General features: G+C 36.7%; 1 protein-coding gene across 3 annotated transcripts in view; it reads right to left on the bottom strand.

The window, feature by feature from the left end:
- Positions 1-1533: 1533 nt before the first annotated feature.
- PTPN12 (protein tyrosine phosphatase non-receptor type 12) overlaps positions 1534-19021 on the bottom strand; it is a gene marked incomplete at both ends in the record, with an annotated part of 82733 nt that continues 65245 nt past the window's right edge. The window contains 7 exons of one of the 3 annotated variants that reach the window (XM_084230813.1): positions 1534-1595; positions 2074-2172; positions 4929-4956; positions 6167-6234; positions 7085-7153; positions 10901-11856; positions 15269-15354. In XM_084230813.1, coding sequence (XP_084086939.1) covers positions 1534-1595; positions 2074-2172; positions 4929-4956; positions 6167-6234; positions 7085-7153; positions 10901-11856; positions 15269-15354 — 1368 coding nt within the window. Of the gene's footprint in view, positions 1596-2073; positions 2182-4925; positions 4957-6166; positions 6235-7075; positions 7154-10900; positions 11857-15268; positions 15355-19021 lie in introns of all 3 variants that reach the window. The other 2 variants (XM_084230812.1, XM_084230811.1) reach the window with 2 other exon arrangements.

A 19021-nucleotide genomic window follows, 5' to 3' on the forward strand; every position in this document is an offset into this window, starting at 1 on the left:
GCAGCATGAATTAGATCCCTAGCCAGGGAGCTAACCCACATGTGTGCAGCAGACCTCTCCTGTCAAACCCACTGCTTTCCTCATGAGTGTATTTCAGTAGATCCGCCTGTTCTGCTCCATCTCTGTGAATCCTCTCACTCCCCCACACCTCTGGCCTATACCCCAGTTCTTATATGCATAAATAAAATACATAAATCTTAAAAATATAAAAGATAGCCAAGGGAATAAAAAGACAAAATATCTAGAAATTGAATCATAGGTCAATGACAAAACTATGTAACAATGGAGAAAGGATTTTAAATGGTGATTGGTCAAAGAAGAAAAAATTCTACCTCATATCTTACCAAAAAATGAATTTTGGGCGCCTCCCCTGGTGGTGTGAGGGGTTGGGTCGCAGCACTGTGAGGCTGTCCACAGCCACTGCAGCACCAGTTTGATCCCTGGCCAGGGAGGTCACCCACATGGCACAGCACACCTCTCCTCACTCACCCTCTGCTCCCTTCAGCAGTGAATTTCAGTTAGCCTGCCTGTTCTGCTTTTCACTCTCTCTGGTGAACCCTTTTGCCCCTCGCACCTCTGACTTACACCCCAGTTCTTGTATGCATAAATAAGAAAATCTTAAAAACAAAAAGACTAAATTCCATTATACTCATGACTTAAAGTTAAGTGATCCAGCAGGAAGGTGAATATTAAGTCTAATTTGAAGTAAAGAATATAAAGCCAAGACAACTAGGCACTGTGAAATTGTTTTTGTCTTTTTAATGGCAGGTCAGATATCCTGAAACATACATATATTTCGATAGTCTTCTAGTTGGAGTTGAGTTCAAATATTAAAGTAACACACATGAGCTAAGAGAATTCAATATTGTTCCAAGGCACTTACTGAATCTCCATAACTACATGAAAATGAGAACAATTAAGGATGAACAATTAGACAGTATATAATATAAAAATAACTTTTGCTTACAATTTACAAAATGTATTATTATTACAATCTTTGATTTCTGATAGCCTGCAATGCTGGCTGCATGATTCCAGCAATTTTAAAATTCAGAAATTATTTTCTAAAACTTCAGGGCAAATAATTTACAAATAAGGTACACAAAGATTTAGACCATGCAGAAATTTCTTACATCTTCTGTTAATAATATTTTATGACTGCAACTTTATCAAATTATATATCTACTTGCCCTGTACATATACAAAATAATGCATACATGATAAAACATTAGGAAAAGAGTAGTCCTTACTGAATTTATCATAAAAGTATTACTATATTAACAAGTCTACAAGCAGCGTGTAACAGGGTTAAAAGACATTAAGGCAATAATACTTGAAGTTACAAAATAAACCATATGTAATACTTCTTCCTAAGTGTAGTATAAGGCAGGTAGATGGTCCCAGCAAAAAATACAAAGGTAACAATCTACACTGCTGCTAGCTCCACATTTTTAAGATGGAATACTATAAATCTGGCTTTCAGTGGCACTTGTATTTTCCAGTATAATTTAAAGTGTCTTTTAGCTCCCTGAATCATGTCCATTCTGAAGGTGGATCTCTTGGTCCTTTGGGTTTTCCACATCGATTACCAAAACCTATAATCAAAATACCACAATAGTTGGTAAATGTTCAGAAATTTTTTATACTACTAAAACCATGTCTGTGTGTGCCCTCATTTTCTGGAATATAAAAATTTCTATATGGGAATTTAGAATTTAAGTGAAAATGTGCACATTAATCAACTCTTCATTTATTCTGGGCAACTGAAAATAATTGTTTTTTTATAAAGCTGAATTCTACCATAATGTAAGGAAAAGAATTAAAGATAGTCTTTCCAACACAAAAGACTTGTTATATAGCTTCTTATATTTTACTTCAATAGAGAATAGAATATTTCATTTGTTTCCTAATTAATTCTAAGCAACTTTAATCACATTTTATTCTTTAGGTTTCACTTATGAACCTGAATAAATCATAGCACAAGTTTGATAAACTTTGCCTTGAGGAAATTCCATGACAACTGACCTTTTTTCTGTCTTTCCATCATTCAAATTACATAAAGATTTACATTACCAATATCTGTGGCTTCTTTTGGACTTTCTGATACTTGATCTTTCTTGTTACTGAAAGTACGTGGATATTCTGTACAAGTCTCTGTGTGAATACCTCCGGCTGGATGATCTAAAATGCAAAACAAAGCCATTGTTTTTGTTTTTTTTTTAAAGATTTATTTATTTATACAAGAACTGGGGTACAGTCAGAGGCACGGGAGGGTGAGAGAATTCACCAGAGACAGAGCAGGGAGCAGAACAGGCAGACCGAAGACACTGCTGAGGGGAGCAGTGGGCGAGGATGTGGGATTCTCCCTGGCTGGCAGGGAATTGAACCACCGCTGCAGAGGCTGCAGACAGCTTCACAGCGCGGCACTCAACCCACTGCACCACGAGGGAGGCCCCAAAGCCACTGTTAATCACTATCATTTGTAATATGACATGCAGATTCCTCTGATTTTTTTTAAAGATTTATTTATTTATGCATACAAGAATTGGGGTGTAAGTCAGAGGTGTTGGGGGAGGAGGTAAGAGGACCTACCAGAGCGAGTGGGGAGCAGAACAGTCAGATCTACTGAAATAAACTGCTGAGGGGAGCAGCAGGCCAGTCAGGAGAGCGAAGTCTGCTGCACAATGAATGTTGCTCCCTGGCAGAGGAGCCAATAGCTTCATAGTGCTGAGACTTAACCCCTTGCACCACCAGGGAGGCCCCATCCTTATTTTTAGATGCTTCTAGTCTTAATAGGTCTGAATACTTTTTCTGTAAAGGGCTTGAGAGTGAACATTTTGGCTTTGCAAGCTACATATGGTCATTGTCACATATTCTTCATTGACTTTTGTTGTTGTTTTTAAACTCTTTAAAAAGGTAAACAAAAAAATGTAAAAGCCATTTGTTTAGTTCAAAGGCAGGACAAAACAAACAGACAGGTCAAGAGCAGGATCAGGCTTGTTAATATACATTTTTCCAATCCCTGGTCTAGCATGAAAGACAGACAAGTACATTAATTGTTGTACATTAAAAGTACATGTCATAATAAAATTATGCATACAGTGCAACGGGGCCAATGAAGAGAGGCACACAGATAAAATTTGTGGTAGCGAGGTACTCAGGATTTCTAGGAGAAAATGATGATGTGTGTTTTTGTTTTGTTTTTTTAAATTTCTTAATATGGGTGTATTTATAGGTGTTTCTTTTCTTTTTTTTTTAAAGATTGATTATTTATGCATAAAAGAATTGGGGTACAGGCCAGGGGTGTGGAATGAGAGGATTCACCAGAGACAGAGTTAGGAGCAGAACAGGCAGATCTACTGAAAAACACTGCTGAGGGGCGCAGAGGGCTGGGCAGGAGAGGTCTGTTGCACCATGTGGGTCACCTCCCTGGCCAGGGATAGAACTTGCGCTGCAGTATCTGAGAATTGCTTCATAGTGCTGACGTTAAGCGCCATCAGGGAGGCCCCGATTGAGAGAGTTTTAAAGAGGAAATAAAAATCTGGTCTAAAGGTTTCAATTTCCTCAGCAAAATGAAGGTCATCTACAGAGCAAGAGTTAAATGGAGTAATAATTTTAGAAGTAAAGTCATGGAAAAATCAGGGGGAAAGAGAGGACACCATCTAGACTATAAAACAGAAGCATTGCTGAAAGCTAACTGTGAATAAAGACCCAGAATTGCAGGTTCAGTCTATAAAACAGTGGTTTCTGTAGTAATCAGTAATACCATCAGATTAAATAAAATGGTTTGGGAATTAGGAACAAGACTCTTGAGAATAATCATGAATGTAACCAGATGATACAGTATGGTATCTAAATTGAATGGTAAAGGAAGAGAAATTACAAAGGAGTTGCCAGATTATAAGGATTTTAAGAATAAATCGTGGGATCCAGCAATAGCAGCAGTAATAAAAAAAAAAATAGCAGTGGCCTCCCTTGTTAAAATCTCAGAGCTATCAAGCTATCCTCAGCCAGGGAGTTAATGCACATGGGGCAGCAGACCTCTCCCATCTTGCCTGCTGCTTGCCTCAACAGCGTATTTCAGTAGATCCACCTGTTCTGCCCCCGACACTTTCTGGTGAATCCCCTCACCTCCTGCACCTCTGGCCTACACCCCAGTTCTTGTATGCATTAAAAAAACAAATAAGGGCCTTCCTGGTGGCTCAGGGAGTTGAGCGCCACACTGTGAAGCTGTCCGCAGCCTCTGCAGTGCGGGTTTGATCCTGGCCGGTCGGCCGGTGAGAATCCCACATGGCTCAGCAGACCTTTCCTATCTCGCCCGCTGTTCCCCTCAGCAGTGTATTTCTTCATTCTTCAGTCTGCCTGTTCTGTTACCCGCTCTGTCTCCAGTGAATCCTCTCGCCCTCCCAAGCATCTAGCCTGTACCCCAGTTCTTGCATAAAAATAAAAATAAATCTTAAAAAAAAAAAAAAACAACCAAACACTAGAATTGCTAATAGCCACAATTACTTGATACTCTATTATGTGATTTACTTAAATCACAACAACCCTAGAAAAAATATTTTGAAAACAATTGATTTTAGTGATCCAATTCAATCATCTGTTAATTTGGGGCATTTATTCAAAACACTGTCAGATCTAGATTCTAAGTGATTTATAAAAAAACAGAAAATAAAGGAAATACATTAAAAAAAATTTCCCTATCAGTCTGTAACTACTGGTAATAAATGCTGTCATCTTCCAGATCAATATCTGGTATAATAATTAATATGCAAAAATTAAACTACATAATTCAGGTTCTAAAAGAGTTGTCCTACATATTTTCACATACAGAAATAACCAAATAAGTAGCATGTATCATGAGACAACCAAGGAAATTAATCTATACAACTGATAGGAAAATGGAATAAAATCAACTAACTTACCACATTTTTCACTTCCAGAGGTTATCAAGCCCTAAAAGGAAGACATGCAATAGCTATTACAATACATTACTTTTATTCCACCCCCCCAAAAAAAAGGTATATTATGAATATATAGCCCAAGAAATAAAAGACTAAGAATCTCAGTCTAAGGGAAGGGTAACAATGGTTTTCTATTAGGCTTAAGAATTCCTTAATTTATGCTTTATTTTTTGGGGAGTAAAAGGATATAGAAATTCCACTTTCCTTGTAGATAGAAACTAAAAATACTGGAGTTACTACACAAAGGAACACAAAATATCTGCATTTTGCCAGTCCTTCACCATGGTCATCAAATTATAGTATCTTTGATTATAAGACACAGCATCAGTATTACAAGTTACTGCTAGTTCATGGGCCATTCGAACTATATCAATGTTTTGAAATCAATTGTAATATATACCTTAATTTCAGAGATATTAAAATGTGGAGGGAATACGAAAAAATATTAATGTTGGTGAAAAACAGTATTTCCCATCACTAAACTATTTAGCTACCAAAACATTTTGAAACCAAAAGGAAACCTTTGTGACCAGAAAAACCAAAGGGAAGGCCTATGTACTAGGTTATAACATAAGGAACAAAATCTAGAAAAATACTATGGCCCTGAAAATAGTAATTTCCTGTTCCAGTCATACCACCAAAATGATTCAGAATGTAGCATAATTTAAAAATTTCAAAATCATTTAGAGGAAACTCTGAAGTGATGGTTATATGTAGATCACATTGTCTTTTTAAAAAAAATTTCAGATACCACATTTTATATAGGCTTTTCATCTGAAATATTCGCACAAGAAATGATGTCCAAAAAAATTTTTTAGGGCCTCCCCGGTGGCGCAGCGGTTGAGCGCTAGGTTGCGAAGCTGCCCGCAGCCTCTGTAGCACCGGTTCGATCCCCGACTGCTCCCTGGCCACCGGAGGAGAGTCCCACATGGCGCGCAGACCTCTCCTGCCACCCGCTGCTCCCCTTAGCAGTGTGCTTCGGTCCTTCTGCCTGCTCTGCTCCCCGCTCTGGCTCTGGTGAGTTCTCTCACCCTCCCGCGCTTCTGACTGTACCCAGTGCTTGTATAAATAAATAAACAAATCTTTAAAAAAAATTTTTTTAATGGTTTTAAGATGACAGTTATTGTAACAACTGTAAGAAAAATTAACAAAAGAGCCAAAATTATTAGCTATATAGCTACTCCAATTCCAAAAAGACTCACTTCAGATTTTTTTTGTTCAGACTGTTCCTGACTTTGAGCTTCACTCCATTCAGATCTTACAGGTGTATCTGAGAAAAATGAAATCTTACAATGAAAATTAACATCTTTAATTCTTAAAATTTCTTACATTAGTATATAAAAACAGACTAGTTTTAGAAACTTAATTCCATTAAAAAGTTCTAGTTTTGTCAATTTAAGAAATTCCTTAAAACTTAAGTTCCTTCCTTAAAATTTAATTCAAAGATCAGTAATCAATTTATTATAAACTCATTGTAATCTACAGATGTGGCATGTAGCACTATTGCAGTAAATTGCTGTTTTCAACATCCTTAAAATCAGTTAAAATTAATAAAATACTGGTAATATGTAACTCAGATTAGACTGGTGAGCACCTCCACTGAGAACAAGACACTATAAATATATCAAAGCTATTTCTGTACTCTATCAGAGGGTTAAGGAGAAGAAATATATTATCAATGCTGTGAAATATGCAAGTCCTCACTGATACTCCAGTGGTCTTAAATGTCTCTTTATTAACATCAACTGACTGATGTTGATCTACAACCCAACTGAATGTTTACTTACCTAAACTGGCACCATATGAAATGATTAATTCTTTTCATAAATAAGTGCTATTTTTAATAAATGACAAAACACCAAATTGCAAAAATTTATAATTGCATTTAACTGAATTCTAGTATCTAGAATAAATGCAGCCATTTTAACAATCCTAAGTTAAAATAAATGCCATTTCAAAGTATTTTTCTTGCAAGGAACGAAAACATTTGTCAATATCAATTAAAACCTATTTTTAATTTAATTATGCAATTCGATAACTAAATTAAAATCAGTCATTTTTCAGAGTCTAGTATTACAGTTTAAGTAAGTAAAAGCAGAAGAGACACTCACTATGTTCACTTGCTAATACAAAAGATTCAGGAGTTCTTTCAGGTAGGGGAGGAGGTGAATCGTCACTAACATCAACATCTAAATTAAATACATAAAATTTAGATTATTAAAAATGAACTTATTTCAATGAGAACTTTGACATTCTAAAAACCACTGACGCAAGTATCTAAGAGAACCAGTTTGTTTTTTTAAGAAAGAAACAAGAAAACCTTACCACTCAATTTGTTATACAAATTATGAAGCTTACTGAGCAAAGAATAATGCATCACTGCTGCATAGAGAAAATGACTTTCCAGATACCCTGAGACATTAATCACCATTCTCTGAGTTTGAAGGCAGTCTTCAGTAGAAAAGTCAGTGGACAAGTGACTCATTTTCTGGGCTTGCTGATGAGGCTTTGGGCCCAAAAGGGAAAGTTTTAGTCATAAGCCCGTACCCCAAACTGGATTCAGGATACACTCCTTTCCTGACTTTTGACATACACTCTGCCAACTGTCCTATCAACCTATTAACTTTTTTTTTTAAAGATTTATTTATGCATACAAGAGCTGGGGTACAGGCCAGAGGTGTGGGGGATGAGAGGATTCACCAGAGACAGAGTGGGGAACAGAACAGGCAGATTGACCAAAGTACACTGCTGAGGGGAGCAGCGGGCAAGTCAGGAGTTCAGCTGAGCTATGTGGGTTGCTCCCTGGCAGGCCGGGGGATTGAACTTGTGCTGCGGATTATTTCAAAGTGCCGTGCTTAACCCCTCGCACCACCAGGGAGACCCAACCTATTAACTTTTAAATCCCATTTTTAACTGTGTACTTCAGTTGTATTTTGTATGGTAATGACTAAAATAATAGGTTTGGAGTGTTGGCTATTTTTCAAACACATTAAATATATAATTATTAAAATTTCTTGGCTATTCATTTGTTTATTGTCTAAAATCCTGTGAACATCTGAGCTATATAATCCTATTGGTCTTCACAAAAGTAGAAGTCCTAAAAAGCATGATAAACGTTTTTCACCATTTGAAACAAAATTACTTCTTGGAAGAGCTAAGTAGCTCTTAGAAAAGAAAATATGATACAATCCCCAACTCTCAGGGAGTCTTCTTAGGGAGGATGGAGTATAACAAAGGGTAATGTGAGCCTCCATGGTGGCAAAAGCAGTTAAGGTGCAACCTGTGAAGCTGTCCGCAGCCCTTGCAGCATGAGTTCAATCCCCCAGCCAGCCAGGGAGCAACCCACATGGCGAAGCAGACCTCTCATGACTTGCCAGCTGCTCCCTTCAGCAGTGTACTTTGGTCAATCTGCCTGCTCTGTTCCCCACTCTATCTCTGATGAATCCTCTCACTGCTCCCCTCCCACCCCCACATCTCTGGTCTGTACCCCAGCTCTTGTATGCATAAATAAATAAAATCTTTTAAAAAACAAGGGATTTTGACAATTGCTCTAGTAAAGAAAATTAACAATCTTGCTATGACTCACTGCTATTTTACATGTCTGGCTGTACATTAAAAGAGAGTGAAAATCAGTCCTCCCCTGGTGGCACAGGCAGTTGAGCGCAGCGCTGTGAAGCTGTCTGCAGCCTCTGCAGTGCTGGTTCAATCCCGGCCGGCCGGCTAGGGTCCCACATGGCGAAGCAGACCTCTCCTGTCTCGCCCTGCTGCTCTCCTCAGCAGTGTATTTTGGTTGTCTGTTCTGCTCCCTGCTGTCTCTGATGAATCCTCTCACCCTCCCCCGCATCTGGCCTGTACCCAGGTTCTTGTATAAATAAATAAATAAAATCTTTTAAAAAAAGAGAGATTGAAAATCAAGTAAAGCCTTTTCAAATTTCAACGAGCATGAGCTAGGTATCATTGTTCCTGTCTGTCTTATATATATTATACTGAAGACACAAGATAATGCAAACTCTAGGTGCCACTAAGAAAAGAGTTTCAGTGTAACAGATTATTTATCTACTGAGTGTCAGAACACTCTCTTGCATATAAAGTTAAACCACTAAAGAACTACCTTACAGTCAATCAGACTGAATCATCATCATCATATGTCCTTCCCCGTCTTTTTGTTAAATGGCAATCTTACATTACATATTATATAGTTATCTTTAAAAAACTTGATAATTTTTCTGACAATCCTAGCTCTTAAAATATTTTTAAATATTCTAATTATTGCCCTTGCTTCTCAACTGGATCGCCGCCTCATTTTTCCTGCATATATTTTGTTTTACAGATTATCCAACCACAGACTGTAAATTTTATATTAGTTTTTGCAAATCAAACATTATATGGGGACCCAGGATCGCCAAGTTAAAAAATCTTTCAGTCAACATCAAAATCAGAATTCATAGCCAGGATTTTTTTTTGGTCAGGCAGTACTTTGTACAAAAGATAGCAAAATAAAATTATTCTGCTTAGTTCACAAAGAAACAAAAACAGACAAAAACAGAACCGTTGCTTACAACGTAAAGTAATAATAACATTAAAAATAGGACTGCTTGTAGTGATTTACATGTAGCACAGAATACTTAAACAGGAAAGCTTTCAGCTAATACCAAACTCATTTAGCATAGTTAGGGTAGGCTAAAAAGAAACCAAAGATCATCAAAACGAGGAAAACAGATGTGAGCTGGTATACAGTTAGATACTTTCAACTATCCTTGTATAATATATCTTGTGTTAAAGGAATTCCTTCTCCTTATCACCAGAATACTGGTTATGTGGTAACAATTTTTAATGAGCACATACAACATGCATCCTTACTGCCCTCACCAAATTCTTAGTAATGGTTAAATCGATATATTTCCTAGGTATAAGACATATGCCTGATATGCTGGAAAAACCTGAAATGAAATTTATTGTTTATACATTTTCTCATGTTGTTACAAACTGGCAGTTATTTTTCAAACCCTGAAATTGAGGAAGAAAAGGGTAGTAACAATTTTAAATGACGGAAAATAGGTAAAATAATATCTATTTGTGGTAATTATTATTTTCTGAATATCCTTCAAATATCCTTCTATTTACAGGGTTTGTAAATAGAAGAAACTAGCTCAGACTCTCATGTAATCTGCAAAATATATTCTCAATAAAAATACAGTTGGGGAAATAAAAATACAGTACCATATCAGTATAGATGGTACTTACTGGGTTGGACATAGGAAAAGTAAGTCATTATTCAGGTTGACAATACTTATTTTGCCTACACATTGTAAATACCAGTCTACAATGTGTTACTACCACACATTCACTTGACTGACAAGTAAATGACTACTGATAATCTGTTGATCAGTAAACAACTTTCATGTTTCTGTATTTGCTTTCAACATTGTGGTCTTTTAAGAAGGTAACCCTGATTATTTTTAACAGATCAAAGGAGTTTCAAGAACCAACAGAATTTTAAAAAGATATTTGGTAGCTAAAAGAACCTAAAAAGAAGAGAAAATATTTGTGATAAAACATGGGTGAAATTAAATGGCCCATCAAGACAGTCTACATTATTTGTATAATTATTACTTTAGGCAATTATCTTACTCAAATTATTTATAATTATTCAGTCAGATAAATCTTTGACCCATATAAAGTACTAAAAGATGTAATACAGAAGAAACATTTTTTAGTTACAATTGAAATTGTTGGAAATACAAAGTTCAGTAATACAATGTGACTCAATACAAGGAAATAAATAAAAGTTTGCTTTAAAAAAATAGTATCTAAAATAATGAAATTTTGCTGTAGGTTGTAGTTAAGTAAAGAATACAGTAAATTAATATAGCTAAAGTGCTAAGAACAGTGAGTGGCACATGGTATAAATATTTGTTAGATACTATTATTATTACCTTTTTCAGCACCTGAATGTATTGTTCCTGCTATATCATGTCTAGCAATGGACATTGGCAATGCTTTCCTAGTAGAAATGTTTTCAGTACTAGTGGCAGCAGAAACTGTGGCACTTGCTGTTGAAATATTAGTTTTATTCTTGGTCACAGCACCATCAGAGTTCCTTTCATCTGAGTCCGAGTCATCAGAGTGAAGAGGGTTAGTAAAACTGATGGGTGCTCTGTTATGATGATGCGTATCACAGGTTTCAACTTGTGTTGTGGAGCTTGGTGTTAAACTCACAGTTTTCATTGTTTGACAGTGGATCTCTGAGGATTTGCGTTCAGATGAATCAAGCATGGAGAGAGCATTTTCAGTTCCATGAAATGACCATGTAAGTCCTTTCTCATCAAGAGGCAAGCGGTCTGGCCTTGGAGGCGTCTCTGAATTCTTCTGTGATTCTTCTGGTAGAATAACTGGAGCTTTATTTAACTGTTTATTACTGCAGTCCAAACAAGAATTCTGAGAAATGTCATCAACTTTTAGATCCCCTGAATTCAATTCCTGTGACTTAGAGATTTTATCAGTTACACAAGGTGAAGCAGATTTAATTTTAATTGCATGCCCCCTATTCAAGAGTGTGTTCCCATCAAAACTTTTTGGTCCCTCTTGGAGAGGCACCTTCTTAATCTCAAAACTTAAATTACGCTCCAGTTTTTTATCTATCTGTTCAATAGTTGATTCATTTTTCCCTGGAAGTTCTGTTGATTTATTATAGTTTCTGTTGAGGTCTGTTGAATGTTGTTCTGATGAAACCATGTGCAACACTGGCTTCGGATGGTATCTGTCATTGTCCTGCCACACAGTAGTGACTGTTGGAAAAGCAGAAGGGGGCGAAGGTGTCAAGATGGGTGGCACTGGGTGAGGTTCAGGTGGCTGCAGTATTTCTTCCTTAGCATCTCCTTCTACCAGGCAACTGAAAAACAAATATGAAGAAAAGGGTCATATCAGTGTTTCTCTTTTTGGAAAATAAGTTGACAGGTAACAATTATGTAGCTAAGTCAATAGAATCTGTGGTTATGAATAATAATTACAATTTGTCAGATTAAATTCAATGTTTAATATACGTACACTGTTTGAAAAGCCAAATATAAGAGTGTTAATGAGCAATCCCTTCCCAGAGCTCTCTAGTCACCCCACCATATCAACTTTTCAACTTTTCTTTAACAGCTGCATCTAAGATTTACCTAAATATTTTTAAATGTGTATACACTGTTTTTCTTGATCTTTCTAGTTCACACTTTCTCTATGTCTTCCTACTATGTAAGTACCTTCTCCATTTTCCCAATACCTGTACACTGTTTTACGGTTAGATCAATATTGTGACTGAATTTGTTCCTATGACACTGTGATCTCATATATAACTTTTTGTTTCCGCCTAATAACTGCCTTGAGCTTCTGATGGCTTAGCTTTTTTTTACATATCATCATAACCCAGCCTTTTCCCTAACTTGCCTGTAGAACTGTACAGTCCTTTCAATAAGTCAAACATACAAGGTGTCAATACCACAAACCTCCGCTGGTTCTGCGTGGACTACCAGCTCAAGGTCTCTGCAAAACTGACATGCTCTCTTGTGTCGGACTTTCCTGTTCCCAGGTTCCATCTTCCTTTCTCTAGGTACACACTCTTGTTTTGGTGGGTTACAGCCTCAATTTGTTTCTTGGGAAATATATATATAGGGGGCAAATTTCTTGAGGCTTTGTACATTTCAGTATTATAGTCTCAAAGTTACTGATTTTTTTAAAAAGACAAAATTTTAGATTAAATTAGAACTTTTCTTCCTTTAGAATTTGGTAATTTTGATATTGTTCCATTGGATATCAGCTACTTTTTCCTCTCATGGAAGTTTTAGGTTCTTTTTTACTCTTCATATTTTAACTTTCATTTTATTTTTTTCTATGTATAGTATATAATTTAATTGCTGTTTGTTTAAATTTTGCTGTGCTATTACCATATACATCTTTTTTATATTAATTTTTAAAAATTTTTTACATCACTGTTCATTTTTAAACAGTATTTGCTTCACCTCAGGTGTAGTCCCCACAGACTTTCCTGCACCAGTGCACCATCACCTCAGTCCCCTGTGCTCCTCCCTTTGTTCCTTCTCCCTCCTCCTCCCCTGCAGTATGTCTCTGATTTATAATAGTTTTTTGCTTTGTTGTATTTTGTACTGTTACTATGTTTTAACTTTTAAAAGCCATTGTACTGGGCCTCCCTAGTGGCGCAAGGGGTTAAGATGCACCCTATGAAGCTACCCACAGCCACTGCAGCATGAGTTCAATCCCCGGCCAGGGAGCTACCCACATGGTGCAGCAGACCTCTCCTCTCGCCCGCTGCTCCCCTCAGCAATGAATTCAGTCTATCCACCTGTTCTGTTCCCCACTCTGTCTCTGGTGAATTTTCTCACCCCCCACACCTCTGGCCTGTACCCCAGTTCTTGTATGCATAAATAAATAAATCTTAAAAAAATAAACTAAAAACCCATTGTACCACAATTTTTTAATCCACTAAATTGGGAAATTTCTACATGAAAATTCATGTTAATACTAGAAAATTTCTGGTTATTTCCTCCCTTTCATCTTTTTTCTATCGTGCATTATCTCTTTTATTCCTGCTTATTTGGTTCTATCTTTCACATTAGAGGCTTTGTCAAGTGTCTGGTCATTCCCGTTTCTATGCGTATTTGAAGACTGGAATGTTTTTAATGACTGGAAGAGGTGTACGTACATGTGGTTCAGTGGTTGTCTCACTGCATGGTAATGGTGTACAGTCCTTGTATCATTGGCGGGTTATAACAGCCATCAATAAACCGTAGTTCCCTTCTCTTGGGCTGGTTGGTTTTTTAAGAGAAGGATTGTACCTCCAACCAAAAGTGGTTATCAGTGTTCTGGGAGCCAAAAAGTAAGTGGGAGCAAGGGAATTGGAGGATCTCACCACTCAGCATGCAGACTTCTGTATTCAGTAAGGCAATACCACCCAGTATCAGCTGGACTTAAAGATTCTGTAGGTCAAACACTCCAAAGTAAATCCCTTCTGCTATGTGCCCAGGTGTAGGAGAAACAGTCCTCTATCTACTTAACTAGATGGAAGAAATCTGGGGTTCTAAATACACTTTGGAGGGCCTCCCTGGTGGTGCAAGGGGTTAAAGCACAGCACTGTAAAGCTATCCAGAGCCTCTGCAGCACGATATCCGACTGGCCATGGAGGTATCCAAATGGTGCAGCAGACCATTCCTATCTCACCCGCTGCACCCCCTCAGCAGTGTATTTCAGTCAGTCTGCCTGTTCTGCTCCCCACTCTATCTCTGGTGAGTCCTCTCATCCCCCTGGACCTCTGGCCTGCACCCCAGTTCTTGTATGCACAGGTAAATAAATCTTAAAAAAATGTGATTTAATAAATAACGCTTTTCTTTCCCTCTATTTAGTATATGTTAAAATAATCCATAACAAGATTTATTTCCTAGTTGTTAACTCTATAAACTAGTATTTCTTAAAAACAGTGAAGTAGAATGATAACTGTTTATTATTAACAGAGAAGGGGGGAAGAGAGATTAAGAATAAATGATGATTTTAACTACTGTAAATAAGCATGGCATAAAAGCAAGAAAATATAAAAAGAAATACTCATCTTTGCTAGTAATGTTATTACTCATATAACATCTCCACTGTGCATACACTTTTTTGCAATCATATTACTTGTTTAGTCATTATGAAAAAATTAAAATTGTAGAATATCTAAAATTTTTTTTTTAAAGATTTATTTATTTGTTTGTTTGTTTGCTTATTTATTTATACAAGCACTGGGTACAGTCAGAAGCACGGGAGGGTGAGAGAATTCACCAGAGCCAGAGCGGGGAGCAGAGCAGGCAGAAGGACCGAAGTACACTGCTGAGGGGAGCAGCGGGCGGCAGGAGAGGTCTGCGCGCCATGTGGGACCCTCCTCCGGTGGCCGGGGAGCAGCTGGGGATTGAACCGGTGCTGCAGAGGCTGCGGGCAACTTCGCAACCCAGCGCTCAACCGCTGAGCCACCGGGGAGACCCTAGAATATCTAAAATTTTAGTTGTGTCACATACCAAAATATGAGCTATGGCCAAGTCATGGTTATGCCCAGTCTTCTGGTACAGTATAAGAATGAAAGTTTATCCAACATGAATCAAATTTTTTTAGTATACTAGTAACAAATTAATTGCCACATAGATGCTAGATCCTAAATAATAAAATAATAACAAAAGTCATAAAAATAACTTAGAACTATTCAGGATTTGCTGTTTTAATTAACAGTGAGTAAAACAAAAGTATCCTTTCAAAGAAAAGATGACGTACAATACCTGCGGGTCCTTGGTGGCTTTGGAGGAGGAGAATCTTGTTTATCAGGATCTATAGAGCTGACCATATTTTCAGTGTTAATTTCATTCTGCCAAGAAAAAAAACAAAAACGCTTCATTATAAGTCTGGAGAAAAAATAATTTTTCTCCCTCACTACAGTTTCAAATAATGCCAATTTTGTCAAGTAACAAAATGGGTCTTATACTCTGTATTTTAGCCTGAAGGAACAAATTTCAATGAGAGGTTCATATCAGAAAACAGCCAACTCCAGTTGCTGAAAAATCAATTGAGTACAGCAGCATTTTAACACATTTCAAATGCTACTATAAAGAAACAGTTTTCCTAAAAAATAAAGATGAAAGAAGATAGCTTTCCCCAAATATCACTACTAGAAACAGCATGTTTAAGAGGGGGAAAAAAAACAATAAAATGAGGCTTATTTACCTTTCCCAATCTTTTTCGGGACTTCTAGGCTGTTTAGTACTTTAGACATGTCTCAGATTTCATTTAATCATTCCTTGTTCCACCATTCCTGTCACAAAGTGAAATAGATAAGGGTGTATGTGTGTGTGTGTGTGTGTGTGTGTGCGCGCCTGTGTGTGTGCGCGCACGCGCTATGTCTTTGAGTATGTCAATACACATACAACACCTTAAGGTATATGTCCCTTAAGGTATCTATATCAAACACTATACACCCCAAAAAAAGAGTAGGAAGAATTTCTCCTGATTTATCCTTGGATCTTGCTAGTCACAAGAACCAGTGCTATGATTAACATGAATGTTCTAGAGTTAATACAACTATAAGAATCTTAGGTTGTGTTTAAGATTGTGAGTAGAGGAGCTATGAAATTATTATACAAAGCATTACTTTGAATTTGTTTCAGCCTCAGGAAGTACCCGATTTCTATCCAGTTAGGAATGTTAAATCTGGGTTAGAGGATAAAAATGATTTTCAACCTTGCCTAACTCTCAGATAGTTTCAGAGGATTAAAAATAGAAAAAGCCATCTTTGCATATATTATGCCCAATAAAGGAACCCTGAAATAGGAGTTGCCCTAAAAAAACAAAATCAAAAAGCATTTCTGGGCCTCCCCGGTGGCGCAGCGGTTGAGCGCTACGTTACAAAACTGCCTGCAGCCTCTGCAGCGCCAGTTCAATCCCCGGCTGCTGGGCAAGGGTCCCACATGGCACACAGACCTCTCCTGCCGCCCGCTGCTCCCCTTAGCAGTGTGCTTCGGTCCTTCTGCCTGCTCTGCTCCCTGCTCTGGCTCTGGTGAATTCTCTCACCCTCCTGCACTTCTGACTGTACCCAGTGCTTGTATAAATAAATAAATAAATAAATATTTTTTTTTTTTAAAAAAAAGCATTTCTATCTTATCCATCATGGCAACTTCTCTGTCTTTGTAACTTATACTTGCTAGCATCCTTTTTTGGTAAGTCTAATTAACAAAAATAGAAATCTCAACTTTCTAGCAATTTTTAATGTGCCCTATCTCCTGATATATAATGAGATGTATCAGAAGAGTTTTATGCATCTTACTCTGATCAGAACAACAGAGATATTACATAATAAGATGGAAGTTTTCATCTTTAGCTCAAGTCACCTACCAAAATGGAGGAATCTGTTACAGGAATATATCTACCTATAGGTAAGGTGACAAATAATTTATTATTCAAATCAGGGCTCTTAGAAAATGAAAGGAGAATTATTAATTATTATACCTAGACAACAGTATAAGCTGGTATTTGCCTCAGATAAGTCAGAACCTTTTGTTACCATACTTAAATCTTCAGACATCACCAGAATTTAGAGACTCCATCGTGATATGTTGGCAATTAATATTTCTATAAATCAAATATATTCTTATAATATCATTTACAATAGAATTTTTGTTAAAAAATCTGTATTCACATAGAGTAGGTTAAATGTTAAGGGTGAATTATATGGAACTGCTTCTATTGAACTATTTCTAACCTATAAAACAGCAATTTTTTTGTACTATAATATAGTCTCATGTCATCAAGTTTTGTTCCAAAAGAGTATAATATCAAATTCTATCTAAACTCTCTCTCTCTTACACACACACACACACACACACACAACACCCCTTTAGCTTTTCAGAGCACTCTGGACTTTGGAACAACAGTAAGGCATTACAGATCTGTATGTAAAATGCACTGAATAGTTGGCAATAGTGAAGATACAAAAATGTAAAGAACACAGTACTTAACTTCAAGAAATGTAGTCTGGAAATATCATCAAACCAAAAGGTAAAAGGATTGTAATAAAAATATAAAGTAACAAAATCAGTACTATAAATCTATAATAACAGAAAGGAATGCTATAAAGTAAGAAAATAATACCATTAAGAAACAGTAAGAGGGCCTCTCTGGTTGCCTAGGGGTTAGTACTGTCACCACGAAGGCCTGAGTTCAATCCCTGGGGAGGTTGCTAACCCACATATGGTGCAGCAGACCTCTCTTGTCTCGCCATTGCTTCCCTCAGCAGTGTATTTCAGTAAATCTGCCTGCTCTGCTCCCCACTCTCTCTGGTGAATCCTCTCAGCCTCTGCACTTCTGACCTACACCTCATTTCTTCTATGCAAAAAATGAAAACTAAAAACAGTAAGAAATTGAGGCTATTTAAGGTAACACATAGCATGGCATTAAGAGATGGTGAGATTTTGATGCATAAAAAAGTATGGAGGATAGGAATAAGGAACACCTGGGAAGGGAAAAGGAAAATAAGGGCATTTTACAGGTAAATGACTACAGTGACAAAGGAAAGAAGGTGTCATGTAAGATTCCTCATTCTAGGTGAGAGAACATTGGGGCAAATAACAAAAGGTGTCAAAAGAGGAAGACTTTCTGGGGCTATAAGCTTCTTGAACTTTTGTTATCTGATGAAAGGAATCAATGTGGCAGTGCAGAAATACAACTCAATAGAAAGCTACTGCCTACAAAATTGAACAAAATCTCCTGGTCATTGGACTTCACAGCAAACTTCCAGTTATAAAATAAATATAGTTAGTATTATAACTATGTATGGTTATGGATACCAACTAGACTTATTCTGGTGATTATTTCACAATATATACAAATACTGAATCATTACCTTAAAGACTTGAACTATCAATAATATAATGTCTTCTGTTAACTGTATCTCAATAAAAATCAATTAAATTTTCTATAGATTTTTAAATGTATGGTTAGAATATTTTTCACTTCTTATATACTAAGAAATAGTAGCCTTAAACATCTCTATATATGAAGTATAAAAACCTTACCTTTGAAATTAATCACATTTATGGGAAAAAATATTTTTCAATTAAATTTTAAAGAAAAATGCCTATCTCATTCTTAACTTTTTGAAATATTAATTGAATCTCAATATAGATAAAACTATGCCTATAACATATATTGTATTCTTTATTGTAAAATATTTGGCCACATTCAGCACAGGTTTCAACAGGTTTTAAATAAACTAAAGGGAAAAAGAGGCAACGTAAGAGGCCCAGTTACACAACAACTACTGTGTGAAGGAAGGAAGGAAGAATGAGGTCATAGACATGAAATCTTAAAAATATGCAATGTCACTTGCCTAATAAATGAAATACATAGTTCCTAAAACTCATCTGACCACACTAAAATCGACATTTGGTAACAAATCATTTGTAAAACCCAGAAATTTCCAACAAGTAGTCTGGCAAATTGCCAAAAAAACTAAATAAAGGTTACAAGTGTTACAGCTCATT

This window comes from Talpa europaea, assembly GCF_964194135.1.
Source record: "Talpa europaea genome assembly, chromosome: 3".
Classification (NCBI taxonomy): domain Eukaryota; kingdom Metazoa; phylum Chordata; class Mammalia; order Eulipotyphla; family Talpidae; genus Talpa; species Talpa europaea.